General features: G+C 50.2%; 1 protein-coding gene across 1 annotated transcript; it reads left to right on the top strand.

The window, feature by feature from the left end:
* ATP6V1B1 (ATPase H+ transporting V1 subunit B1) lies at window positions 1-27,967 on the top strand. Its single transcript, XM_020872954.2, has 14 exons — window positions 1-262; window positions 7,111-7,166; window positions 19,661-19,759; window positions 19,966-20,059; window positions 20,635-20,712; window positions 21,265-21,404; window positions 22,318-22,419; window positions 22,875-22,972; window positions 23,961-24,084; window positions 24,245-24,395; window positions 24,637-24,719; window positions 25,680-25,784; window positions 25,981-26,110; window positions 26,195-27,967. Exons 1-14 carry the CDS (start codon window positions 145-147, stop codon window positions 26,356-26,358), a joined length of 1,542 nt encoding a protein of 513 aa, XP_020728613.2. The 5' UTR covers window positions 1-144; the 3' UTR covers window positions 26,359-27,967.
* Window positions 27,968-27,987: the final 20 nt, after the last annotated feature.

Here is a 27,987-nt window from a genome sequence, read left to right as displayed (position 1 = left end):
GGTTTCCCTGTTTACAGTCAACCCCGGAGGGGAGGGTTGAAGGAGGGGCGGTTGCCGGAGGAGGCCGGCCGGCTCTCTCCAGCTCCAGCTCGGCCCCGAGTTGTGGGAGGCTCAGGCACTCCGCTCCCAGCCCGCCACCTCGCCATGGCCGCGGAAGTAGACAGTAGGCCCAGGGGTCTCCCCGGCGGAGGCGCGAGGTTGGGCGCCGCCCGAGAACACGTGCAGGCGGTCACCAGAAACTACATCACCCACCCCCGCGTCAGTGAGTATGACCCCCGGCCGGTGTGGTCAGGTGGACTGCTGCGTCCTCAGGCCCTGCTCCTTAGCCTCGGGGTCAGAGGAGGACCCAGACCTGGGGAAACCTTAGGGGCCTTGGGTCCTGCGGGGTGGCCCGGGCGGGGGGACGGAAGTCTCCAGCGCAGGGTACCCCAGAGGAGCAGCAGCGGAGGAGCTGCAGGAACCCTCCTGTGATCAGTGACCCTCCACTGAGACCCCAAGTCCACAGAGAGCTCCCAACTGCCCCCAAGGGCATGCGTGTGCACCCCTGTGTGAATGTGTTTGCGGTGTGCTCCTATGCGCCCCCAGAATACTCAGCATGAGGAATTGTGTAATCAGGTGCCCTGGGGTGTGTGTGCATTCTCGGGATGGGGAACATGGGACCCGGTGTGTGTCCTGCCGTGGCGTGTGCCTTCTGGGGAAGGGGTGTGCCTGGGGGTGGGGTGCTCCCATCTCCACTTGGGTGATGGTATATGTGTGTGAATATGAAGGTGATAGCTTGAGAGTGTGTACCATCAGAAAGGAAATGTGTGAGACAATGTGTGCATGCGGTGTGTACAGTCAGGTGAGGGTGTGTGAGCCAGCACGCGGGCTCACAGGGAGAACACGGATGACTGGTCAGATGACGTCACACGTCTGTGTGTGAGGGCTGGGCGAAGGGCCAGTGCCTGGCACCCAGGTGTCGGGTGTGGGGGCTGTGGGTGCTGGGTAGACCCTTGTGAGCTTCTAAGCGGGGCTGGGGGTGGCTCGGGTGCCTGTTCTGCAGGCGTGGGCCAAATCTGGATGTCTGGGGCCCCAAACCTGGTGAGGCCCCAGGGCCAAAGCCCGCACCACCCCCGCCCCTCATGTTTCCTTGTCCAAGGTCATGTTCCCTGGTCTGGTATGGCAAATTCCCGAATTCTCAAGACACCCAGCTCACTGGAGTAAACCGGCCTGGCCGGCATCAGCTAAGCAGAGCCAGAGGCTCCCAAGAGGGTGTGTATGGGGGGACTCTGGCCTAACACTGCAGCCATCGGCCAGCCCCACCGGGGGCAGGCAGAGTGCACAGAGGGGCAGCTGAGAGTTTGGGGTGCAGCACGCCCCCACCATGGAGAGTGGAGAGCGGAGCAGAATGACCAGGCCCAGGGCTCGGGGGGCAGCTCCGGGTGGGGGCACTGGCTGAGGCCCTTGGGGGACACTGAGGGGGGTGGAGAACCCCAGCCAAGGAGAAACTGAGTGGGCTCAGATTTATCAAGGAGGTGCTATGGGGGACCAGGGAAGATGAAAGTCCAGATTCTCCCCTAGGGCAAAGCTAGGGTCACCAAGGTCCAGAAATGTGCAGTGACTAGGCCCCCCTTGGGTCCAGAGCCCAGACCTGGAGACAGGAGCAGAGTTGGTTGACCTTTGTCCAGGCCCTGTGACGGCCTCCCCCTCCCCCTGTGAGAATTCGAGAGCTGCCTGGGTGCTGAGGAGGGGTGGGTCTGAGGTCTGTCTCCCTTTCCTCCTTCCTGGAATGTGCCCTCCCAGGGTGCAACCTTACCCCAGGATCCCCTCCCGCCAGTCCCCTCCCAGCCGGCTTCTGTACAGTCAACAAGCCCTGGCACAACAGGCAACACCCAGGGGGTTTGACCCCGGGCTGGAAGCCCGGGCCGCAGCGACCCCCCCGATCTGCGCCATGGGGCCCCTACCCAGGCGACTGTGTTCACACCCAACAGCTGACCCAGAGTCACGGGTCAGCGCGGGGTGAGCCCCTCGCTCCATGCCTGCGTTAAAGATGTTGTTGCGATGACAAAGGCCGTTCCTGTGCCTCTGCCACACACCAGTGTCCTCCCAGCACCAACCCAGGGGCCCTGGCCGGTCGGCACCCCCACCTGAGGGAGGCTGGATTCCTCAGCATGCTTCTGCGGTTTCCTCCAACTCGCCCCTCCTCCTCGGAAGCTTGGAGGGTTTGTTTCTCCCTGGGGGTTTGGACTCCTGTGTCCCTGTCTGTCCTCCTCCCCCTACCCGGGGACTCTAAGCACTTCCAGGCAAGAAAACTTCATGTAGAGGCAGAAAGAGCCCAGGAGGAGAGCTGGGGGACCAGAGGTCTAGGGGACGGGGCAGCTGGTTCCCCGCCCCCCAGCTCACTTGACCATGGGTGGGGATGAGTCCAGGGGAAGACTTCCTGGAGGAGGAGGTGGACTAAACAGGCCTGAGGCATCCAAAGTGATTTCTCTGCAGTGGCTGAGGGAGGGGAATGGGTCAGAAAGGAGAGTGGGGTGGAATCAGGATGGGGAGGGACCCTGGCAGTATCCATCCTGGGAAGGAAGGGACCCGTTTGCCTTCCTCGGAGCTAGAGCTGTTGTGCACCGAGAGAGGTGACCTGGGGCTGTAGCTGGCTGTGTGGGGCAGAAGGTGGTAAGGCGACGGGTCGGAGCTCACAGCCTGGGCAAAGGTTAGGATGAACCGGCTGGCAGGAGGGCGGGAGCCAGGTCAGATCGCCTAGGGACTTTGCCAAACCGCTGGCCGCCTTGGTTTCCTCAACCAAAGGGCAGGGGAGGTGACAGAGTTCCACTGCTCAGGGTCCTGGGCTGATTCTAAAAACCCTCCTAACCCCTGCCTGCCCTCCCCTAATCCCTCCAGCGGGGATCAGGGAGGAGGTGCAGGGCCTGCTGCCCTGGGCTTGCCCCCACCTTGGCCTCACGCATGGGCGCCCGCCTGAGCCCGCTCCCAGGACGCTGCAGGTGTGGCAGGCCAGCCCTAATTAGCGGAGCCCTGCTGAGCCTTTGACGGGGAAGGCGGTGGGGAGGTGGGGGCAGGCAGGGGCCCGCAGCCCGGAGAACAACCCGAAGTGTCAGCTAGGACAATGGAGAGGGGATAGGCAGAGCAGCTGGAGGGAGTGTCTGCAAAGTCTCTGGAGGCCTGTGCCCCTCAGGGGTCTCCTGGTTCAACCCCTGCCTCCAGCAGCACCTCCGGGGTCAGGGGCGCGCCCCAGGCCTGGGGTAGGAGCTCTAAGGCTGGAGCATCACCAGACACTTTCCTGATTTGTGGTGGGCCCTGGGAGAAATCAGTCGATTTCCTGGGCCTCAGTTTGCCACTCCATGCAATGGACACAGTCAGAGTTGGGAGTGGCTGCAGACAAAAGGCCTGGCTTCCAATCAAGGACACCTTTGTTGCACAAACCAGAAAGGGTCTAAGAAAAGACACTGTCTAGTCCGACAGAGGAGACACCCCTAGTTTGAGGGGAGAGACATAATCTGCCTCAAGTAACAGACAAATTGGAAATCAGGATACTCTCCTGAGTGCCAGCTGTGGGGCTTCAGAGGGAAAGGACCTGGTCAGTCAAGGGGCCTTGAAGGAAGCCAGCAGCCAGAGGCTGAATGAAAATGGCCATATAACTGGATTATCTGCAATGAATAGTCCAGGCTATGCCATATGAAAGTCGCTCAGACGTGTCTGACTCTTTGTGACCCCATGGAATTCTCCAGGCCAGAATTCTGGAGTAGGTAGCTGTTCCCTTCTCCAGGGGGTCTTCCCAACCCAGGAATCAAACCCAGGGCTCCCCCATTGCAGGCAGATTCTTTACCAGCTGAGCCACCTAGGAAGCCCAAGAATACTGGGGTGCGTAGCCTGTCCCTTCTCCAGGGGATCTTCCCTGGCCCGGGAACTGAACTGGGGTCTCCTGCATTGCAAGTGAATTCTTTACTAGCTGAGCCACTAGGATGCCCCCAGTGCTGTATTCAGCCAGCAGTGAGAGCCCAGCTCCAGGCCTGCCAGAAGCCTGGGAAGGGAGCTTGTGGATGGGGCTGTGATGAGCTGAAACTTCGAGACATGCTGCGTGGAATTAAGAAGTGCGGATGGAGCTCCCAGCCCTGCTGCAGGCAAGCACTTTGCCTGGCTCCCCCAGACCCACACCCAGATTTGTGACCATCACCTCCGAAGGTAGAGTTGTTGGATATCACCAAGTTGTGAAATTGGGGGGAGCCAGCTGTGAACAAAGGGAGGAAGTTGAAAGACTCATCTCCCACCCCCGTCCCGGGTGGAGTTAGAAATGATTCCCTGGGGATTTCTGGACCTGGTGGGGGGGCACCCTTCCTCTCCTGCACCCCCACCTCCCTGCACCCCCCCACCCCCCCTGCATCTTTCTTCTGGCTAGTCTTGGTATTTTTTCCACAGGCCAGTAAGATGCCAGCGCTTCCCTGGAAATGCAGGGAAGCATTCCCTGCATTCCCTGCCCCATGCTACCTCCCCTGTCTTCGAAGTCCCCCACCTTCCCTCTGCTGGGCTCCCCAGCCCTCTCCACTCCACACAGTCCTAGTAATCCAGAGGATGTGGGCAAAATGCCACTCGGCCAGGAAGGGCGTGTGTGGCTGTTGGGTGATTTTCTTGGTGGGGAGGGTGATGCCACAGCCTCTGTCCCCGCCCTCCAGAGGCCGGGTCTTCCTGCACTATTGCAGGCACCCCTGCCATTAGGAGTCCTCTCTCACAGGGAAGGTGAGCCTGGCCGAGCAGCCACCATGTCCTTCTTCGTTTCCCACAGGCTCTGAGTTCCTTCTCCGGGCCTCAGGACCACCTCACCTGGGCCAGCTGTGCCCTCCGTCCAGCCCTCTGGGGGCTGCCTGGATGACCCCGTTTGACCTTGGAGCCTCAGCTCAAATGGCTCTTCCTGCAAGCTGCCTCCTCCAGCCCATTCCCACCCACCCTGCTCTTTCCGTTTGTGGCAGTTGGCAATTATTTCCTCTTCGCGTTGTGTTGTTAGTTATGGGTCATGTCGGACTGTTTGCAACCTGTCAGGCTCCTCTGTCCATGGGATTCTCCAGGCAAGAACACTGGAGTGGGTTGCCATACCCACTTGGGGAAGACCCCCAACCCAGGGATCGAACCCAGGTCTTCTGCATTGCAGGGGGATTCTTTACCATCTGAGCCACGTTGGCCCTGTTTAAATTGTAGGCTCCATGTTTTATTTGCCTCCTTTATTTGCATAGCCTGGTATTGAGAAGGCCTCTGATGGTCAGGCTTGAAGGGAGAGAGGGAGGGAAGTGGAGCTTGGAGGGCAGATGTGAGAGGTCGGAGCCAGGTAACCATCTTGAGGTCTCAGCATCCAAAGGTTTGAAAATAGGCTGAGGAGTAACTGGAGGGGGTCGGAGGAGGTCGGAAGGGGGCGATTAAGGCAGGGCCTCCAGGGAGCTGCGGGGGGTGGGGGGACACGTCCAGGCTGTCGTCCCTTCCAGGGCAGAGCCACACTGGAGCGTGAGGTGCGGGGGTGCCTCCACGAAGCCACATCCGATTCGTCCTCTCTGATGGCAGGCTTGTGGGAGGCTGGGCTATGATCATCGCAGGATTGGGGTGGAGGGCATGGTTTTAAGAGGAAAGATACCAGAGCTTGCTTGATGGGAAGGCCACGGAGAGAGGGAGTGCTGGCCGGGGACCCCAAGCGCAGCCCTCTCTAGAGCCTGGTGCCACTGGGGTGGGCCTAGCTAAGATGGAAGATGGGAAAAGGAGAAGAGGATGGTTCAGGTGGGTGGTGGTTTGAGGGCAGGGAGGTGAGGAGTGCCCTGGCTCTGGGCCCAAGTCCAAGAAGAACTTCTCTTTCTTGAGTTTTCCTAATTGCTCAGGAGAACCAGGCAAACATCTGTGCAGAGATCCCCTTGCCCACTTGGTCTTCGTAGCCCAAGTCCCCTGGGAAAGGAACTTAGATCTCACAGAAATAAGGGGTTGACCACTGAGCCTTAGACCATGGAGGGGGTGGGCTGGGGCATTTAGCTTCACCTGGTGGGGCAGCTGGGCAGCCAGCTCGCTGGAACCATGAGAGCAGGTGGCTGGGAGCCACGTGGTCTGATGGGAAGCACGAGGGGTCCCAGCCCCTGCTCTGCCACAAAAGTCCGTGACCCTGGGCAGGCTTCCCACTCCTCTGGGCCCCATCCTCCTGGCCTGCTGAGAAGAGGGCTGGACCCCTTTCCCACTGGAGGCCCTTCCAGCCTGGGAAGTGACCTAGCGACCTCAAAGAAGCCCCCGACCATCCCGCCTTACCAGATTCCTTCCTCCCAGTTGTCTCATTGGCACTTTGAAAGGAGCCTGGGAAAGGGATACCATGTCCCCAGGTTATAGGCAAGGAAGGGACTCAGGGGCCCTCAGCTAACCCCTCACAGAACCAAGCAAGCTTCCTGCCTGCCAGGCCATGCTTCCCCGGTTGGGGTCCCCAGAACTGGAGCTAGGAAATATTTCATGATGTCCTGCCCAATCCTTCCGTGTGAGCCAAGCTCACGTCCCCGTTTCGGGTCTCTCCAGCCACCAGCATGGGGAGAGTCTGCTCCCTCCGCCTCTGTGGTTCGGCTCTCTCCCCTCCCCCACAGGCACCCAATGAACCGGGCCTCAAGGAGGGGCAGGGCCCTGCTGGCCTTTCTCACAGATGCCTGGACCCCCCAGCCCACTCACGCACAGAGTGCGCAGTCAGTGTGGGTGATGGAGAGGAGTGTGGTCCTGCCAGGGCTGGGGCAGGGGGTAGAGAGGGCAGCTCTTTTGGAATCTCCAGCGTTTGGAAATGCTGTGGGTCAGAGAGGAGGGAGTGGGTGAGTGCGGGCTGAGGCCAGCACAGCCTCAGGGGTGAGAAAGACCTCTGGCTGGCTGCGGAGGGAGGGGAGGCCTCTGCCCTCACCCTGGCCCTCCCCCAGCCTCCTGCAGGTGTCCGAGTCGGCGGGGCCTGTGGCCAGGGGCCTGACCCTTACAGCAATGCTGGCTGGCCCTGTCACAGCTAATGATCCTGACGGCCGGGCCCGAGAGGGTGGGGGTGGTGTTAGAGGGAGGGAAGGCGGAGGATGCTTCTGAGTGTGTGAGTCTGTCAGTATGAGACCCTCACCCACCTCCACCCTTCCGCAGCCTACAGGACTGTGTGCAGTGTAAATGGGCCCCTGGTGGTGCTGGACCAGGTCAAGGTAAGATTTCCATCTCTTCCCAGGGACAGTTAAATCTTAGCGCTCACTGCCCCTGCGCTGATTTCTTCTAAATTGCCCTGCCCTTGGGGGTCTCCCAGGCTCCCACCCCATACTTCCTAATCCCCCCACCCTCAGCCACCCAAGGTTTCCTCCTCCCACCTTTTCCGTGGGCCCCACCCTGGCCTTTAAGAGACCTGCTCCTATCAGCCATCAGCAGGGCCTACTGGGCTATCACACCTCTTTCTTCATCAGTAGAATGGCTGTATCTCACTTCTCCCAGGGCAGGAATCTCCCACCAGGCGCTCAGGGATTTTTTTTTTAAAGGGAAAAGGAGGAGGTGGCAGGCAGATGGATAGCAGCTAACTTTTCTCCAGACCTGGAGGTTTTCAAAGGTCTTTGGAATACCTCAGCCTGGGAGCCAGCAGCTGGAGTGGGAAGTGAAGTATGCCTCAAGGAGGAGGGTGTGGGCGATTTGGTGTCCCTGGGAACTGCAGAACCATGGCAGACACTGGAAGGATTCTGAGTTCGAGGCTGGGGATTCTCGAGACACAAAGAGCCCTGCAAAGCTCCCAGGTCACTCTGCTTTCCCCCCCCACTGTTAGTTTCACCCCTGTCTCCCACCCCATGTCACCCGCACCCAAACTGGATCTGGGTGCCATCCTTGATCCCTCTCTTCCTGGACCCCAGTCCGTCAGCGCTCATGTTCCTCAGCAATCTCCCACCCACTGCTCCCTTCTCATAGCCGTGGCTTCTGGGTCCCCAGCCTGGAGCCCTCCCACCCTCTGCCATGCAGTCCCAACCTAGTCCCTCCCCTAGTCCAAATTCACTAGGGCTCCCGCTGCCTTCACCACACAGACCCTCCATCTGGTAGGGTCCTGCACACCTCCACGTCTCATCACTCTCCCTTACCCATTTAGAAACCCACACTGTCTCTGTGTGGAGCTCCCATTGATGTCTCCAGGCCTTTGCACATACTCTGCCTTCTCAACTACCTTTTCCTCATCGCTTCTTCTGACTCACCTTCTCCTGGAAGCCTCTCTTAGCCTTCTGGACAGTGAGCTCGTCCCTGTTCTTGACTTTGTGTGCTGTCTTGCCAGCAGCATCCATTGAGGCATTTGGTCACCAACTGGCCACATGTGGTGACCAAATCTTCTCCCTAACCCCCACAGTCGGACTTGGATGGTGTTTATGAATCCCAAGCTCCCCGAGCCACACATTGCACTTTTACTGAACACCCAGCCCATCACGCATGCTCAGTTTGTTCAAAGGAAGGGTGAGTGAATGAATGAATGAATTTAAGAGCATGACTGATTATGGGCCTGTCAAAATATGGCCCTCTCAAAAAGATCAGACCCACTCATTTCTGGAAAACAGATTCTGAGCTCATACGGATATCACAGTTGGGCCCATTAGTGTCGGGGATGTCCTGGAATGAAGTGATGGAGTCAGACAGTGTGACTCAGACCTCTTGAATTCTAATCCCAGATCATCCCACCCTTTCTATTAACTACCTGTCAATTCTAGATAAGCAGCAGCAGCACCACCTGGGACCTTGTTAGAAATACAGATTCTAGGGCCCTACCCCAGACTGACAGAAACTCTGAGGGTGGGGCCCAGAAGCTTTTTTTCATTGCCATCCAGGTGATCTGATGTTCCCCAAAGTTTGAGAATCATTTGTCTAGGATTGTAAACCCGTTTCCTCATCTATTAACTGACAATAGGGCTGTTGTGGGGATCAAATCAGATAAATATATTGTTATTAATCCTCCTCAAGAACAGCTAGGATATGCTGATATGCCGGATTAAATAGTCAGTGAATCTCCTGCTCCCTTGCCGACCTCCATCACACTCCCTACCTGTCAGTCTCTATAGGACGCTGCGTGGTAAGGAGAGTCAGTGTCCATACAGACATCCAATTGTCAACTGTAAATTGGGGCTGGACTAGGAAACTGGAGATAGATCCCAGGCTATGATCCCGAGATTCCTGGACGCATCTGTAACTCTTGCAGAACATAGTAACTGGGTGATGGAGAGACTCAGAGAACCCTGGGCTTGCAGACGGAAGGAAAGGAACCAGCAGCTGATAGCCTCATAAGTGCAGGAGGTGGAGAAGGCACATTTATGCATCTCTCTCCACTGTCTCACATCCCTTGTTCTAGGGTTGCTTGGGCAAAAATGCCATAATTCTGTCTCTATAGCGCCACCTTCTGCCCAAATTGAATCACACAGGCAATAACGCTTTCTGCTTCCATCTTCCTCAAAAGGAAAAATAGCTGGTGGGAAGAATTGTGTAGGTCAGAAGTTCATAGAAATTCCCTGGTGGTCCAGTGGTTAGGATACAGTGCTTTCACTGCAGGGATCCAGCTTCGACCTTTGGTCAGGAACTAAGATTCCGCTTGGCCAAAAATAAATACGAAGTTCTTAGCCGGGTACTAAGAGCTTGGAGATTGTATGCAAACCTTTTTTTTTTTTTTTAAGAAAAAAAAAAACCCAGGAATTTTATTCAAGCCCAACTGAGGCTTATAGCCCGGGAAGCAGATTTTCAGAAAGCTCTGAGAACTGGCCCACCTGTTAGAAATTTAAGGCATAGTCACACACATTTTAAGACAAAAGATCGTACATCAAAATGACATCTTGGTATTTTACATAAAGGTCACCAAAGATACATAGTCCAGGTAAGCATACACAGTGAGCAGCAAGTCATCATGACCCCTTACAGAGCTGAGAAAGAACATTATTATTTTTTTTTTAGTTGTAACAATCATTCTAGTTTTTTAAATTAATTAATTTATTTTATTTTACAACATTGTATTGGTTTTGCTATACATTGGTTTGAATCCGCCATGGGTGTACATGTGTTCCCCATCCTGAACCCCCCTCCCACCTCCTTCCCCATCCCATCCGTCTGGGTCATCCCAGTGCACCAGCCCCGAGCATCCTGTATCATGCATCGAACCTGGACTGGTGTGATTCATTTCACATATGATAATTTACATGTTTCAATGCCATCCTCCCATATCATCCTGCCCTCACCCTCTCTCACAGAGTCCAAATGACTGTTCAATACATCTGTGTCTCTCTTCCTGTCTCGCATACAGGGTTATCATTACCATCTTTCTAAATTCCATATATATGCATTAGTATACTGTATTGGTGTTTTTCTTTCTGGCTTACTTCACTCTGTATAATAGGCTCCAGTTTCATCCACCTCATTAGAACTGGTTCAAATGTATTCTTTTTAATAGCTGAGTAATATTTCATTGTGTATATGTACCACAGCTTTCTTATCCATTCATCTGCTGAACATCTAGGTTGCTTCCATGTCCTGGCTATTATGAACAATGCTGTGATGAACATTGGGGTACACATGTCTCTTTCAGATCTGGTTTCCTCGGTGTGTATGCCCAGGAGTGGGATTGCTGGGTCGTATGGCAGTTCTACTTCCAGTTTTTTAAGGAATCTCCACACTGTACTCCACAGTGACTGTACTAGTTTGCATTCCCACCAACAGTGTAAGAGGGTTCCCTTTTCTCCACACCCTCTCCAGCATTTATTGCTTGTAGACTTTTGGATAGCAGCCAAAAGTCTGGCATGTAATGGCATGTAATGGTACCTCATTGTGGTTTTGATTTGTATGCAAACCTTTTAAGAAAATAGTCATATGCCTGTGCATTGAAGGGGAGGGAGATAGTTTCCACAGTTTAATCTGATTTTCTAGGGTCTGTGACCCAGAAAAGGCTACACCTCTGCTTTGTCAAGTATAAAATGGACTCTTCTAGAGTCTTGAGTAGCCACACTCCAAGACCTGATCTCACAAAAGCACACTCATACACTCACACACGTACCTGCACACACAAGTGCACAGGTTCCACAAGCATTAAACAGGAGTCTGAATATCTCACATCCACCTGCCTGGGATACGTTAGAGAGATTTCACTAGAGCAGTGGTTTCTGAGTCAGCAGGCTGGGTTGAGACCGAAGAATGTGCATTCCTGAGATGTTCCCAGTGGCTACTGCTGCCTGGAGACCCAGACCACACTTAGAACTGCTGTTCTGGAGGATCTTCAGCTCCTATATTTTGTGTTTCCAACTGGCCCTTATTTGAGACTCACCTTATCTACCAGACTTGGTTCCAGATGTCTGTGGTGGCTCCCAAACTTCAGGGAAAAAGTTTGTGTGTATCAGCTCAGACAACAGTCTCCAAGGAGTCCCCAGACTGCCCTGGGTGTTGTCAGGGGCAGAGGTCTGGGAGGCAGCACACCCTGTACACATCCTGCCAGGTTTGCTAAGAACTTTCCAGACCCCTGTGCCCGCCCCCTGGCTGGCTGGGATCCAGGTTGAATCTGCAGCTAAGGAGGAGGGTTGCACTGAACTGTCCACACTCCCTGCAATCCTCTTAGTAAGGAAGAGTGAGAACTGAGAGAATCAGGCCTGTGGCTGGGAATCGGGGTAGAAATACAAGCTCACTGCTGCACACCCTGCTCTAAGTGGCTAAGCCTACCCCTCCCAGCAAGTAAATAACTGGCTTTCTCTTCCTAAAGGATTCTGGACAGTACGCTCCATGCCTGCCCCGTGCTTCTGACCGTTCTTCCTTCTGTCTGGCTGTAACCTTCCTGCCGTTTAAAGTTCCTTTTCTCTGATGTTTCATCTTTCAGGGACACTCCGTGTGCCAGCTCCAATCCCCTCTCCCTCACCCACAAACACACAAAAAAAAAACGGTGGGTTTTATCACCCAGCTGCCTGTCTTCTCTTGGGTCCACTGCCTGACTGCCTTGGGGCCCACTCGGGCCGGGGCTCCGTCCAGTGGTTTTCCTCCTGGGGTTGGCAGCCCACCATCTACGCCGCAGACAACGAGGCCAGTGGCGGTTTCTGAGAGCGACGCGCAGGCCGGCGGAGAGCGGGAGAGGGGAAGGAGCCGGGACCGCACCTCACCGGTTTGCCGGGCCCCCAGTCCGCTGCTCCTTGCTCTCGGGCTCCCCCTTGTGGCTGCGAAGCCAAAGCCGGTCCCCTCGCGGACCTCTTGGAGCGCGCTCCCTCTCTCAGGGTCGCCACTCCGCGGGATCTGAGGGTGCCCGAGGCGGGAACAAGATGGCCTTCCTGGCATGCTCTTCACGGGACAAGGAGGGGCCCGAGCCAGGGCTACTGTCAGAGCTGGGAAGCCTCCGGTCCCAGGTTCCACACCAGCAGGGGTGCCCTGGGAAAGGGGACCCCGTCTTGCTCACACCCCTTTGGGGGAACTGAGCCGTCCACCCCTCTTCCCTGGCCCTTACGGTCACTGGCTTGTGGACAGCAGGGAATATAACGATAGTAATGATGGTGACAACCACATCACTGTACTTGAATATGTCTCCAATTTTTTTTTTTTTCTTTCTATTTTTTGGCCTCACGGGGCACCTCCCAGATCTTAGTTCCCCGGCTAGAGATGGAACCCCCACCGCGTGCAGTGAAGGGACGTCCCCCCAACCTTTTTTTTTTTTTTAGATTTTAATTACGTGCACTCACAAAACATGCTTTTTGTAACTAGTGAAATTAAAAACACAAAGTTAACTATTTGCTCCTGACCTCTTTATTCCCAACCTCTTGATAACCAAGTAAAGATCCTGCTATATGTGGGCAAATACAAGCATGTTGGATGTTAATGTTGGTATTTGTTAGTCTTTTAAAATGTGTGGAGTATTTCCTCCTTGTGGTAGATTTTAGTTATCCTTTTTGATAGTGACTGTGGTTTGGATTTACTGTGGTATGAATGTACTGTGATGTACTTCCTTTTTGATAGACATTCAGGCTGTTTCCAGGTTTTGCTGTTACAAATAGTACAGCAATATATATCCCTTTTATATGGATGCCTTTACTGCTGCAGGATAGATTCTCCCAAAATAGAACTGCTGGTTCAAAGTGTATATTTCTTTTTATATAGATATTGACAACTTGGAGCAAAACTGCTTGTCCAGCAAGGCAGTGATACATGAGAGGACCCACTTCCTAGCATCTTTTCATCCCTGAATGTGTGTTCACCTGTAATTTTGCCTAGTAGCTAAGACTAGTTCTGTCTTGCTTCTAGGTGCGTTTCCCTGATAACTAGGGGGAGTTGAGTATCTTTCTCTGTTGACGTCTCACTTCCCGCTCTGTGAACTCTTCCTATGCATTGAGTTGTACATTTTGCTTTGTTTATTGTTCACCTTTGTTGATGGTATCTTTGTCATACAGAAATTTCAAATGTTCATATTATCAAAGATTTCTTTTTTTGTGTGTGGCTTCTGGATTTCTATCTTGCTTAAAGATGTCTCTCTTATCCAGATTTTAGCTAAATTAAGCTATTTAGCTATTTAGCTAAATTAACAAGGAAAGAGGAAAAGTTACTCTGGTGTTTTGTTTGTTTTAGTTTTATATTTAAATTTTTATATGCCTGGAGTCTGTTCTGTGTTTATGATGGGAGTAGATACCCAGTTATCTTAGAACCATTCATACAATAGATTCGTTTCTCCTGTGAACTCATATGCCACATTTGCTCTCTAATAATCTCCTAAAATCTGGGCTCTGTCTCTGAACTGTAGCCTTCCCACGTCACTGTTTCCCTCACACCAGCACTGACCACGTGACCTCAGTAGCTTTAGAGCTTGTTTTAATATCTGACAAGGCAAGTCCTCCCCTCCTAATCTTTTCCATAACTGCTTCTGGATATTCTCAGACATTTAAATGATTTTAAGATCACTTTTAAGTTCCAGGAGAAACAATCCATTGGGGAAGCATTGAATTTATATACATTTGAAAAGGATTTGAATTTTTATAATAGTAAGTCATACTGTTTTGGAAAACACTATTGCCCTCCATTTGTTCAGGGCTTGTTTTCTGTCCTCTAGTAAGATTTTATTGTTTTCTTGTACTTTTCTTGTTAAATTTATTTCCAGACATTTTATGGGTTTTGACCCTATTGTGAATGAAATATTTCTGTCCATTTCCTCTTCTGTTTATTGCTGGAATAGAAAAGAGAGAGATTGATTTTTTCACTTTTTGCATAAATTTTGTTGAACCCTATTAACATTCTATGATTCTTTTGGGGAGAAACACACTCTTTTTAAATTGAAGTATAGTTGATTTACAATATTATGTTAGTTTCAGATGTACAACAAAGTGTTTCCATTTTGTTTTGTTTTAAGTTTAATTGAGGTATAGCAAACACACAGAGGAAAAGTCATGACTATAAAACTTAATGAAGAGAACACAACCAAGAGTGACTCCATTTTATTTTATTTTTCGGATAATGAGATAAATTATGAGAATGGGATTAACAGGTACAAGCTACTTAAAATAGCTAAGCAACAAAGATTTACTGTATAACAGGGAACTATATTCAAATCTTATAATAACATATAATGGAAAATAATTTGAGATTTATTATTATATATTTATCTTATATATAGCCAAGTTTTCTTATTAATTCTGGGTGGGGTTGTTTTTATTTGTTTTCATTTTAAACTAGCTCCTCTGAAGGTTTTTTAGATATACAACATCATCTGCAAATAAAGGGACTCATATCTTTTTCCATTGGCATACTTTAACTTTACTTTTTATTAAAACAATTTCAAATTTATAAAAAGTTGCAAAAATTAAAAATAGTACAAGGAACATCCATATATTTATTTGTTCTAGAATTTGCTCTGAGTGTATGTGTGTGTATGTATATGTTCTTGTTTTTATTTTCTTTAGAGCTTTTGAGGGTAACTTATATCCAAAACTCTAGTGTGTACTTCTGAAGAATAAGGATATACTCTTACATAACCACAGTAGTCATCAACACAAAATTGACACTGATACTGTAATCTAATCTACAATCTATATTCCAGTTTATAAGCTGACCTACTAAGTCTTTTATAGCATTTTTCTCCCTCTGGAATAGGATTCAGTCTAGGGCTGGATATCACATTTAACCATCATGTCTGTTTAGCCTTCTATAATCTGGAATATTTCCACAGCCTTTCTTCAACATTTCTGAACCTTTCAAAAAACAATCTATGGCTGATTCATGTTGATATTTGGCAGAAGACAGTAAAAATCTGTAAAGCAATCATCTTTCAATTAAAAAATAAATATTTTTTAAAAAGAAAATAAAAAAAGAACATTATTTATGTTTATTAGTATACTTTTCAACTTTTCTTCTGTCTTACTATATAAACTAAAATTTCCAAAGCAATATTATGTAACAGTGGTGATATAAGCATCTCTCTGTGTGCATTACTGATTTTATTGGAAATGAAATGGGTTTAGCATTTTACCATTTACAAGGATATTGATGCATACTGATGTCTAGTATGCAAGGAGTTACCTTCCATTCCTGTTTTACATAGAACTACTTTAGAAAACAGCTGCTGGATTATATCGAAAGCCTTTTGGCTTCTATTTACATAATCCTGTGTGATTTTTCTCTTAGGTTCACAAACTCCCTATTACTATGAACAATATTGTGAAATGTTGACTGATTCCCAAAGGTTGATTGATCTAAGCTGGCATGGCTGGAATAAACCCTACTTGGTCATACTTGTTTATTTATTTAATATACTATTTGATTTGACTGACCAATAGTTAATTTATAATTTATAATTTCTGCATCTATATTTATAAGAAAAATTAGTCTAAAGTTTTTTCGGGGATACTATCTATTAGATTTGGGGTTTGGGAGTTTTTCATTTTACAGTTTTGTTTTCTTCTAATCTCTATTTTCTCTCCATCTTATTACTTTGGTTAGTTCCTCCAATAAAGCTGAATGGAATAATGATAGCAGGCAGTGTTGTTTTGCTTCTAGTTTTAAAGAGAATGTTTTATACATTCTACTATTTTCTATAGGTTTTCTGAGGCTACTTTTTAAGGTTAAGGAATTCCCCTTTTATTCTGTTTTCAAGAATAGTTTTCTTCTTTTTGTTTGTTTTTGTTTTCAATCATGGGTAGTTTTAACTTTTTCTAAAACTTATTGAAATAATGTGCTTTTTAATCTTCTAATTCATTAATAAGGTAAACATATTAGTAGATTTTCTAATATTAGACTAACTTTGAATTCCTGGAATAATCCTAGCTTAGTCTTTTTTATTTTTATTTGTGTGAGTGTGCATTTATCTTCATTTTTTGTTTTTAAAAATTTTTCTTTGATTCTTTGGTTTGTTTGTAACTTGGTCCTTTTGGTATGTTGCTGGATTTCATTTGCTAATGTCTGCTTAGTATTTTTGCATCTATGTTCATGATTGAGATTGCCTATAATTTTCCCATTAATATCTTATTTTGTATCAAGATTATCCTTGACTCATAAAATGAATTAAGACTGGAGTTTTTCTTTCAGTCTTTTGAAGAGCTTAAGTAAGTTTCAAATTATTTGTTTCTTGATTGTTAGAACTCACTAATTATCTGGGACTAGTGTTTTCTTCATGCAAATATTTTTAGTTTTTTATCTGATATCTTGAAGATTATAAGTGTATCCTGGCTTTCTATTTTGTTTTTAACTGGATTTGATTTGTATTCTTCAAGAAATTTATTCATTTAATAAGATCTGAAATGCTGCATAAAGTTATTCCTGAGTTTAAAATTATTTTTTAATAGTATTAGTACAGCTAATTTTGACTTTTTTTATTGCAACAATTATTTACTCATGTCTTTTTTCTTCATGTTGCCAGAGATTTGTTTATTTTATTAAGCTTTCAAAGAACCAGTTTGACTTTGATGATCTTCTCTATTATGTATCTGTTTCTTTTTCAGTGATCCCTGTCCTTTTATTATTTCTTCAATTTTATTTGGAATTTTAATGCTGTTCTTTTTTCTAACTTCCCATGGTGCATACATTCAAAACTACCTCTACCTTATCTCTTTTCTAATATAAGCATTTAAAACTTTAAATGTGTCACATATATGCTGAAAAATAGTTTTTCATTTTTGTTTAGTGCTAAATGTTTTCTAATCTGATATTTAGAATGTTTCAAAATTTCCAAACATAGGAAGTTTTTCCTCACTGTCTTTTTGTTATTGGCTTCTACCTTACTTTGCTTATGGTCAGAAAACATTGTACAGCTTGCTATCAGTTGTGGCATGAAGTGCTATCCTTTTTATTATTTTTTGTTTCTCCTGTCATTTTACTTTTGATTTCCTCTAATGTCCAAGGAGTAACTTGAAGGAGTTCTTTAATTTCCCAGAATATTAGAAACACTGCATGGAGGGGTGCAGTCTTTTTATCATTTATTTTCATGGGATTATGATAGGACTTATTCCCTGAAGTGAATCAAGGAAGCAAGATGGATGGGCAGCAAGCTGAGGGATGCCGGGCGATGCTGTATAATCTCTTCGGTACCTGCCCTGGAAGAAGGCGCAGGCAGAGGACTTAGCGATCCTGGTGCTGACCAGAGCTGAGGCCCAGGGTTAGAGGGGAGGGGCTGCCCTCAGCCCAGCTTCTGTGGCTCAGCTCATCGCCTTCTCTAGGACTCGGCTCCTGAAGTACACGCAGAAAGCAGGGCTTGGCAGCCCCCACCTGCCCATCACTGATCCTGGAGGGACAGACTGATCTTTTTTTTTTAGTTGTGTTATAATTTATATACTATAAACTTCGCTCTTTTCAAGTGTGTAGTTCAGTAGGTCTTAGTCTATACAGACTTGTGCAACCGTCAGCACTACTTGATTCCAGAACAGTCTCGTCACCTCCGAGAGAACCCCTGCACCTGTTCGTTGCCAGCCCCGATCCTTTCTCCGCCAGCCCCCAGCAATCACTCATTTTTTCTTTGTGGATTTGACTCGTCTGGACATTTGGTGTCAGTGGAACCATGTCCTCTGTGGCTTGCTGTGTCTGGGCTCTTTCACTTAGCATGATGTTTTCAAGGTTCATCCATGTTGTAGCCTGTGTCAGTACTTCATCCCTTTTTAAAGCTGACTGCATGGATATCCCACCTTTGTTTATCCAGTTATCAGTTTGTGGACTTTTGGGTTATTTTCACTTCTTGTCTATCGTAAATAATGCTACTGTGAACCTTCATATCCAAGTTTTATGTGGATATGTGTTCCCATTTCTCTTGGGTGTACACCTGGGGATGGAATTGTTGGGTCATATTGTGACTCTGTGTTTAACCTTTTGAGAAACTGCCAGGCTATTTTCTAAAGTGGCCACACAAATTTACCTTCACACCATCAGTGTTTGAGAGTTCCAGTTCCTCCACAACCTTAACACATGTTATTATCTGTCTTTATTACAGTCGTGAGTGTGAAGTGCCATCTCATTGTGTGCTTCCGTTTCTTTAATGACTAATTAGTTTGTGCTATTCGCTTAGACACTCAGTCGTGTCCAACTCTTTGTGACCCCAGGGACTGTAGCCAGCCAGGCTTCTCTGTCCATGGGGAGTGCCCAGGCAAGAATACTGGAGTGAGTTATCATGCCCTCCTCAGGGGATCGTCCCATCCCAGGGATCGAACCCAGGTCTTCTGCATTGCAGGCAGATTCTTTACCAGCTGAGCTACCAGGGAAGTTCAATGACTAATTAGCTGGGCATATGTATATCTTCTTTGGAGAAATGTTTATTTAGATCCTTTGCCATTTTAAAATAGCATATTCATCTTTTTTTAATTAACAAATTAGTTTTTGGCTGCAGTGGGTCTTCATTGCAGAACACGGGCTTTACTACACGGGCTTCAGTAGTTGTGGCTCACGGGGTTAGTTGCCCCATGGCTTGTAGAATCCTCCTGGGCCAGGGATCAAACCTGTGTCCCCTGCATTGGCAGGCGGATTCTTAACCATTGGACCACCAGGGAAGTCCAGTATTTGTCTTTTTATTGTTGAGCTGTAAGATTTCTTTATATATTCCAGATATCAGCCTGATTCTAACACTAAGAATGAATACCTCACTTGATCTTAACCGAAAGAGAAGTGATTGCCTGATTCTTTTTATTCCTGAAGACTGTGAGGACTACACATGAATTGATCGCAGCCCCGTGACTAGGGAAAGATTGCCACTGGTAGATGGGGACACGTGGGAGCCAAGGAGGGCACTTTGCCAGTGTGTTTATCATTAGTCCACAGGGGCAGAAACAATGGTCAGGAGACCTAAGCAGCCATAATAACTACTACATTTTATCGAGCTGTTACAAAGTCCCAGCGCCAGATAATGACTTACCATATAGTATATATTCCTTCTCACAGCAGCCCTATGAAATAGGGGTTAGTATTATTCCCACTTTAAAGATGAGGAAAGTAAGGTTCAGAGACATTATGTAACTTCTACAAGGTCACACAGCTTCTAAGTGTCAGAGTTTCAGTTCTAACCCTGGTCTTCCAACTCTAAAGTCAGTGATCCTACCCACCCAAGTATACTGCCTTGCAAACAGAATTCAAACTTTCCACTTAACCAGTCTCTCAAGTTCATTTCCAAGAGTGTCTGGGCACAGGATGGGAGAAAGGAGCTTGAGACTGGGGAAGGCTGGGGAGGAGACCTCTGGCCTCACTGTCACTCTGGGCTGCTCTCCCCTCCTACCAGTTTGCCCAGTATGCTGAGATTGTCAACTTCACCCTCCCCAACGGGACTCAGAGGAGTGGGCAAGTGCTCGAGGTGTCTGGGACCAAGGCAATTGTGCAGGTAAGTGGTGTCACTAAGATGTTTCTGGTTGAATAAATGAATGAACCCACAAAGTTTCCATGCTCTCATAGACTCCAAAGGCAGAAAATGGCCTGTTTTTCCTGAAAGCACCTTGCCCAGAGCTGGACACAAAGGGAGCCTAGAATGGGAGGCCCCATTCTCCCCAGCAAACCCCTTATTAATGTAACTAACCTTTTATCCTGTAGGTGTTTGAAGGCACCTCTGGGATCGATGCCCAGAAGACCACCTGCGAATTCACAGGGGACATCCTGCGGACCCCAGTGTCGGAGGACATGCTGGGTGAGGGGTAGGGTTGGGCAGGGTGAAGTGCCCGTCTGTCCGTCCAGTCCAGCGCCCCTGACAAGGGCTTAACAGACCGCACTGGCGTTGCCTGCCTATCTGTCTGCCTCCCCGGGAGCCCTGTGAGCTCAGAGCTTGTGCATTCTCTTTGACCCCCAACCCGCGCTCAGGGCCTGACTTGCAGCAGGTGTTCGCTACTTGAAGAAGGCAGCTTCAGTAAACTAGAGGACAAGGACATTTGGGGTCAAGCTGGAGTGAACTGGTCATCCCCTAGTGTTCTCCCAAGATCTGCTGTCCCTGGCTCTCTCCTCTCTCCAGCTCTAACACACCCCATTAGAGTCATTGTCCCGGCCAAGGTCTTGCCTATAAAGGTTTCCAGGAGAGGAGGGAAGGCCCCCAGGGAGACAGTCACTGTAGCCAGCTCCCTGGGAGTCACTGAGGGCTGAGGACGGGGGAACATGGGACATTGGGGCAGGAGGGACATGTGGGAGCTGGTGATGGGGTGGAGGGTGAGCAGCAGTGAGAGCCCCAGGGCTGGTCCTGAGCATGCTCCAACCCCCCTCACACACCCCCAGGTCGGGTTTTCAATGGCTCAGGCAAACCCATTGACAAGGGGCCAGTGGTCATGGCCGAGGACTTCCTGGACATCAACGGTAAGTGAGGCTTTGGGCAGCTCTTAAGACCCAGCTTCCAACCACCTTTCCCCACCCACCACAGCCTGTGTCACCTCACGCTTGGAAGTTCTGCCTCAGATATTGCGCAGGGTCATTGCCCAGGGTTCACCGCCAGGACTGGTCAGACCAACAGGCGGATCCGGTGAGATATGACAGCATCAAAGGCCTCCCTGTCCAGGGCCAGCGGCATTTCATGTCCCATTCCTATAAAATGCCATCATGATTGTGCAAATTCCCCAAGACCCTCTGCCACTTCTAACGTGCCTAGATGGCACCATTCAACAGAGCAATGGGCTGTGGTTTTTATTTAAATACACACTAATTCAAATGAAATAAAATTTCATGTCAAAATGCCACTGCATGTGCTCAGTAGCTACAGGTGGCCAGGCCTGCATTCTGAGCAGCGCAGTTAGAGCACGTTTCCATCATCGAAGAAAATTCTGTCCCGCAGTGCTACTGGGGCAGGGCTGGGGGTGGTACATGGGGAAGGGCCTGATCCCTCCAGCAGGGCCTGTGACTGCCTTCTCCCAGGCCAGCCCATCAACCCCCACGACCGCATCTACCCCGAGGAGATGATCGAGACAGGCATCTCGCCCATCGACATCATGAACAGCATTGCCCGTGGTCAGAAGATCCCCATCTTCTCAGCAGCCGGGCTCCCCCACAATGAGGTGAGGACCGCATGGGGGCCTGCAGGCATGGCCAAGGGGAAGGGACAGCGCAGAGCCCAGAGCTCGTGGGCCGGCAAGGGCGCCTCCTGTGCCGGGCGGGCAGGGGCCAGCGGAGCTGGGGTCACCGGCAGCTCTCATGTGGCAGCTCCGGGCCTCAGGGCTGCACAGGCCCCCCTGGTGCCCGCAGACAGATCTGCAAACCTCCTTCCTGAGTGAGTGGGGCCCCCACTGGTTCACGAGCAAGCCCACGTGTAGCCTCAGTGTGGAAAGTCCTGCTCAGCTGAGAAGACAGCTCTACCCACTGGTTCTCATAGTGGTCTTTACTCGCCTGCACTGAGCAAACCCCACCTCACGCCAGCCCAACTGTGTGAAACTTCTCTGGGCAAGTTTCCTACCGTACCCCCACCACCAAGAGCCAGCAGCCCAGTTCTTCCCAGAGCAGCTGGTGTGACAAGGTTTCTAGATGGTCCCCACTGACCACCCATCCCCACTCCTCCTGGATGCACCCCAGCTCACCTTCAAAATGCCCACAGTGACTGGATGGTCTAAGTGACCCTGCCTCCTGCCTACACACATGCTCATCCTGGATCTGGTAACCCCACACCCCACTGGCCCCAGAGACATCCCAGCATGGGGCGAGGGGGACAGGGGATTCTGAAGGATCTAGTTGCCCCAAACTCAAGGTAGGTAGTTGTCCTTTGGACCTGTTTTTCCACCCTGCTCTTCATGAAGGGCACCCTGGGCTGGGGCGGCTGTAGGACCCCGGGCAGCCCTTCCATGTGTGACCTTGGGTCCTTCCCACCTAAGGCCTCAGCAAGAGGATGGACAGAACATCACCCTGTCCACACTCCTCAGGGGTGCCCAGAGGCGCCAGCTCAGGCTCCAGTTCTGACATCCTTCCTCCTGTCCCCAGATTGCCGCCCAGATCTGCCGCCAGGCTGGGCTGGTGAAGAAGTCCAAGGCCGTGCTGGACTATCATGATGACAACTTTGCCATTGTCTTTGCAGCCATGGGGGTAAGAGAGGTTGGGCAGATGGCAAGTTCTATAGGTGGCGGGCAGGCCCTTGGCCCCTTGGCCTCAGGCATACCCAGTCTAAGGGGGGAGGCGTTATCCTTCTCATTGAGAACCTGGCCTCTGGTGTCTGTAGGGAGAGGCAAGAGTGTGAATGAGGGCTGGGCAGTGTGTTCCCCACAGCAGCCCCAAGAGGATTCTGGGACAGCTGGGAGAGGAGGAAATTAGGGGAGAAAAGATGGCTTCAGGATGGGGAACCCAGGGACCCTCAGAGGAACAAGAGGCTTAGCGGGTCAGGTGAGGAGCAGGGTGACAGTGGGCAGCTCAGCCTGACATCTGAACCTCTCTCTGGGGTTCTGATGAGACCCCACTGACTGATAGCTGGTCAGTAATAGGCTTTACTGGAAGAGATGGGAGAGGCCTGGCCCCGCCTCCAGCCGTCCCTGCTCTGTGTCCAGGTGAACATGGAGACAGCCAGGTTCTTCAAGTCTGACTTCGAGCAGAACGGCACCATGGGCAACGTCTGCCTCTTCCTGAACTTGGCCAACGACCCCACGTGAGCACCCACACTACCTGTAGGCAGCAGGCCCTGCACTTCCAAGGCCTGGAGCCCAGGTCTCAGGCTTCTCCAGAGCTGGGAGAGCAGCCCCTCATTGTGCAGATGGGGAAACTGAGGCTGGGGAAGAGGTGGGGACAGTGCATGAGGAGACAGCGAGAGCCAGACCACTGCCTGCAGCCATCCACCCTCCCTACAACCTGCATCCAGCCACTGCCCCAAGCCACAGTTCCTCATCTTAGACTTGCTTCCACAAAGTCACCACTAAAGAGATGTTTCCCTAAACCATTTGCTTAGAAAAACTGTTTTAAAAGTTGAGAAAAAAAAAAAGTTGAGAAAATGGAAATTTAACTCTTTAGGTCAGGTGATGGGAAAAAAACCCAAAAACCCAATAAACTGTCCTGGGAGCTGAAGGTACTCCAGAAACTAGGGAGCAGCGCTCAGGAGGCCCAGATGGTGTCCTAAAGAAAAGTGCCATGAGCACAGGGCCCAGGGTCTGAGTGCCTGGAGCAGGAGGAATGGCTCCGGAGTGCTCACGGTGGAAGGCGCTGCAAGGCAGGCAAGTGTATGGCCTGCATGTGTGGTCAGGAACAGTGAGGGGAACAAAGAGGAAGGAACCCTGAGGACACAGAGAGTGGGAGCCTTCTGGCTGACCCAGCCCAGGTGCCCTGGGGGAGGCACACTGCTGAGCTCTGACACGCCATCTGCCCTGGGGACAGACCCTCCGGACCCCACCTGGCCCTCTCACCCAGCTCCCTGCCTGCCTGCCCCAGCCCCTGTCCCTGTTGCCACCTTGAACAGCAGGATGTGGTTGAGGGCCCAGTCTCCCAGGAGCCATGGCCTGGACCTGGGGGCTAGGGGCTGGAGCTCATCTTCCCCAGCCCCCTGCAGCTGTGCACTGTACCAGCTTCCGTGCTCCACACAGCATGGGTGTAAATGGAGCAGAGGCCTGGCCTCCAGGTGCTCTGACCATTGGCCATACCTGCAGGATCGAGCGGATCATCACCCCACGCCTGGCACTGACCACAGCAGAGTTCCTCGCCTACCAGTGTGAGAAGCATGTGCTGGTCATACTGACGGACATGAGTTCCTATGCAGAGGCCTTGCGGGAGGTGAGTTGGCTGGCGAGGGGGGTCGGGCTCAGCCCCCCCCAGTCATGAGCCCAGAGCTGGCCCACGCAGGCCCACCCCCCCTCCATTCCTCGTGGTCACTGAACCCCCCATGCCCCTTCCTTGTATCATCCTCTTACCCCAAGGCCCACGGGTATTGCAGGTCTCAGCTGCCAGAGAGGAGGTGCCCGGGCGCCGAGGCTTCCCTGGGTACATGTACACTGACTTGGCCACCATCTACGAGCGGGCGGGCCGCGTGGAGGGCCGGGGCGGATCCATCACTCAGATCCCCATCCTCACCATGCCCAATGACGGTGAGCCACCTCCCTGCCCACTGCCCCCTGCAGCCCCCTGCCCTCCCGTCCCACCCAGACACTGACAGGACCGATGCTTCTTCCCACATGCACAGTAGCTCCGCTCCTCCAGCAGGGTAGGCACTGTCCCTTCCTCGCCTCCACCTGTCACCCACTCCTGTGAGGGCATAGAACCTACATGGCCCTGAGTGGGTGGAGACCTGAGCACCATCTATACTGACACCAATGCTTCTCCTTGCAGATATCACCCACCCAATCCCAGACCTGACGGGCTTCATCACAGAGGGACAGATCTACGTGGACAGACAGCTTCATAACAGACAGGTACTGTCCCCTCTCTACCCACTTCCAACTCTCTCCACCATCTCCAAAGACAAAACTAATAACCAACGTGCCCCTTCCCACTGCACTTCACCTCTAGTGAATGAGGCGGGGCTGGGCAAGGCTAACCCCAAACAGGAGCTAATCCCCAGGAAGACAGTTTGGTCCCCAGACAGAAGACAAGTCTGGGTGGAGTCCAGCCTCCTTGGCTGTGGGATCTTTAGAAAATCATTTCATCTCTCTAATCCTCAGTTTCCACATCTGTAAAATGGGAATGATAATATTTATCACACAGATGCATTGTGGAGAACAAAATAAACTGGTGGGAATTTCCTAGTGGTCCCGTGGTTAGGACTCCATGCTTCCATTGCAAGGGGGCACAGTTTCAATGCTTGGTTACATGTCACCTAGTACAGCCCCCCCCCAAAAAAAACAAAACAACAAAAAAGTATACAATATAAAAGTATATATAGATCTAGAAAGCATCTAGCGGATCATAGATAAAAAATAAATGCCAATTCTCTTTTCTTTCCAGTAGTTTGCTTTACTGAAGAGAAACAATAGGTAACTGACACAAGTGGGTGGTGAATAATATGCCTGTCCCATCGCAGGTTAAAGGTCACCCCCGTGACTGTTTCCTCTTTGTTTGGCAGCTTCTGTCCTTGCAGCTAAGAACTATTTAGTTTCACTCGTTTTCATCTCAGTAATAATCAAAAGTTTTGAAATAGCTAGATTTTCATGAACTCCCCCCTCCATTCTAGGCGCACACCTAGACACCTGTATACCCAAGCCCCAGGATTTGTGGGAGATAAAGGGCGAGGGGTGTGACCAGCCCATCTTCCTGTGGGATGAAGAAGGATCCGTCTGGGGAGAACCACAGAGGGAGGGAAGACAAGTAGAGGTGGGAAGGAGGGGAAAGCTCGCACCCTGCCTTCTGCCACTCCCGGTTTCGGCTCCCCCCAGATCTACCCCCCCATCAACGTCCTCCCTTCCCTGTCGCGGCTGATGAAGTCCGCCATTGGGGAGGGAATGACCAGAAAGGACCATGGCGATGTCTCCAACCAGCTGGTAAGGAGTGAGCCCAGGGCTGGTCGGGAAGCTAGTTTCAGAAGCCGGAGGCTGGCGCCTTAGCTGGATCACGAGCTTTTCTGGCAAACAATCCCTCTCCTGCCGGGGTCCCCGCACGCACAGTCAGATGGGGGAGCACGGGACTCCTGCGGTAAGCCTGCCGTGACTGCCGATCCCCTCCCCCGCCCTCACCCAGTACGCCTGCTACGCCATCGGGAAGGACGTGCAGGCCATGAAGGCAGTGGTGGGGGAGGAGGCGCTCACGTCCGAGGATCTGCTCTACCTGGAATTCCTGCAGAAGTTTGAGAAGAGCTTCATCAACCAGGGTGAGGCGCGTTGGGGGCATTCAGGCAGCAACCGCCTTACTCCGACACACACACACACCCTTAAAACTCCTGCTCTGTCCTTAGGGCCCTACGAGAAACGCTCGGTTTTCGAGTCTTTGGACCTGGGCTGGAAGCTGCTGCGCATCTTCCCCAAGGAAATGCTGAAGCGCATCCCGCAGAACATCATCGATGAGTTCTACTCCCGCGAGGGGGCGCCGCCGGACCCCGAACCCGACACTGCGCTGTAGCCCCGCCCGCATTCTGGCCTCGGAGCAGGGTCCAGGGTCCTTCGTCCGTCCTATCCTCATGGTCCACACACCTTAACCAACTCCGTGCCCACCCTCAGCCCGCCACGGGCAATGAGGAGAGAGGAGGCCGCTCCTACGTTCCAGTCCTCTCCCTGGATTTCCCGAATTGAGAACCAGAAGGTGGATAAGCCTATATTCTCTGTCTCGTTCTGATAGGAGCGTTTGTATTTTAAAAGTAGCCCCCATCCCATAAGAATTTATCTCATGTAAAAACAAGATTGGCAAAACATTGATAATTGTTGGAGCTGAGGGTGATGGATTCGTGAGGTTCATTAAACTATTCTCTCTACCTTAAAAAGAAAAAACACATTAGTGTCTTAACCAATGACAACATAATTCTTCTTAGGGAAATATTTATCTTCCTTAAAAAGTATCTTGATATGTATCTTAGGAATGTGAGGTCATGAGCCATAGAAAGCACAGTCTCAAGGCCACGAAAGATGTCTGCCTAAGAGACACCAGAAAGGAATTTGGTTTGCTCTAGGGGGGTTTCTGGGGAGATATCCTGAAGAAAAGCGCCCCCAGTTAAGAAATGGGTGAAGAGCATCCTAAAAACCAGGATACAGATGTTCCTTTGAAAACTGCTCACTCTTCTGTAATGCCCTCCCCTCCTGCCTCCTCTGTCCCATCTACAGTGAAGTCATGAATGCTTCCTAAGAGGCGGGAAGGTTGGGAAGGTCGATCTCCAGCAAAAGGCTGTGTCCCATTTCTGGGTCAGTGTGTTATGGAACCAGGCCAGAATTCTTGGATCAAGAGCCAACACCTGGGACTTCCCTGGCAGTCCAGTCAGTGCTTAGGACTTTGGCTTCCGATGCAGGGGATGCAGGTTCAATCCCTGGTTGGGAAGCTAAGATCCTGCATGCCTTTCAGAAAAAAAAAACAACAACAACACAGAAGCGATATCATAACAAATTCAAAAAAACTTTAAAAATGATCCACATCAAAAAAAAAAAAAAAAAGAACTGACACCAAAGGAGGCCCTGAGAATAAAATTGCCATCCCCAAGACAATTTATAGCCATTTTAGGGAAAGCTTTTGGGTGTCCACAGGGCATAGGGTTGTTTTTACTTACTTATAGCTTTATTGAGATATGATTCACATACCATACAATTTACCTATTTATAATTGTACAATTCAACAACTTTTAGTGTATTCAGAGAGCTGAGCAATCATCACCGCAACTAATTTTAGAACACCTTCATCACCTCAAGTAGAAACCCTATAGCACTTCTTAAACCCCTCTTCTACCCCTTCCCCAGTCCAAAGTAATCGTTAATCTTTCTATTTCTGTAGCTTTGCCTATGCTGGTCAACTCATATAAATGGAGTCATACAATATATGGTCTTTTGTGTCTGGCTGATTTCTCTTAGCATGATATTTTTAAGGTTCATCCATGTAGTAGTATGCCTCAGTACTTCATTCCTTTTTATTGCTATGTGACATTCCACAGTATGGATACAACTTTTATCTATTTATCCGTATATGGACATATGGTTGCTTCCACTTTTTCACAATAATAAATGATGTTGCTATGAACAATCATGTACAAGTTTTTGTGTGGACGTATGT

Source organism: Odocoileus virginianus, chromosome 2, assembly GCF_023699985.2.
Source record: "Odocoileus virginianus isolate 20LAN1187 ecotype Illinois chromosome 2, Ovbor_1.2, whole genome shotgun sequence".
Taxonomy (NCBI): Eukaryota; Metazoa; Chordata; class Mammalia; order Artiodactyla; family Cervidae; genus Odocoileus; species Odocoileus virginianus.
Note: the sequence above shows the minus strand (reverse complement) of the source record. Positions and strands in the feature narration are given on the sequence as shown.

Excerpts from the sequence above, each read along its gene's own strand:
- ATP6V1B1 (XM_020872954.2), top strand. The coding sequence starts at position 145 with ATGGCCGCGGAAGTAGACAGTAGGCCCAGGGGTCTCCCCGGCGGAGGC. Across the intron at positions 19,760-19,965 it reads GGACCAAGGCAATTGTGCAG|GTGTTTGAAGGCACCTCTGG; the intron begins GTAAGTGGTGTC and ends TTTATCCTGTAG. Across the intron at positions 20,713-21,264 it reads GGACTTCCTGGACATCAACG|GCCAGCCCATCAACCCCCAC; the intron begins GTAAGTGAGGCT and ends GCCTTCTCCCAG.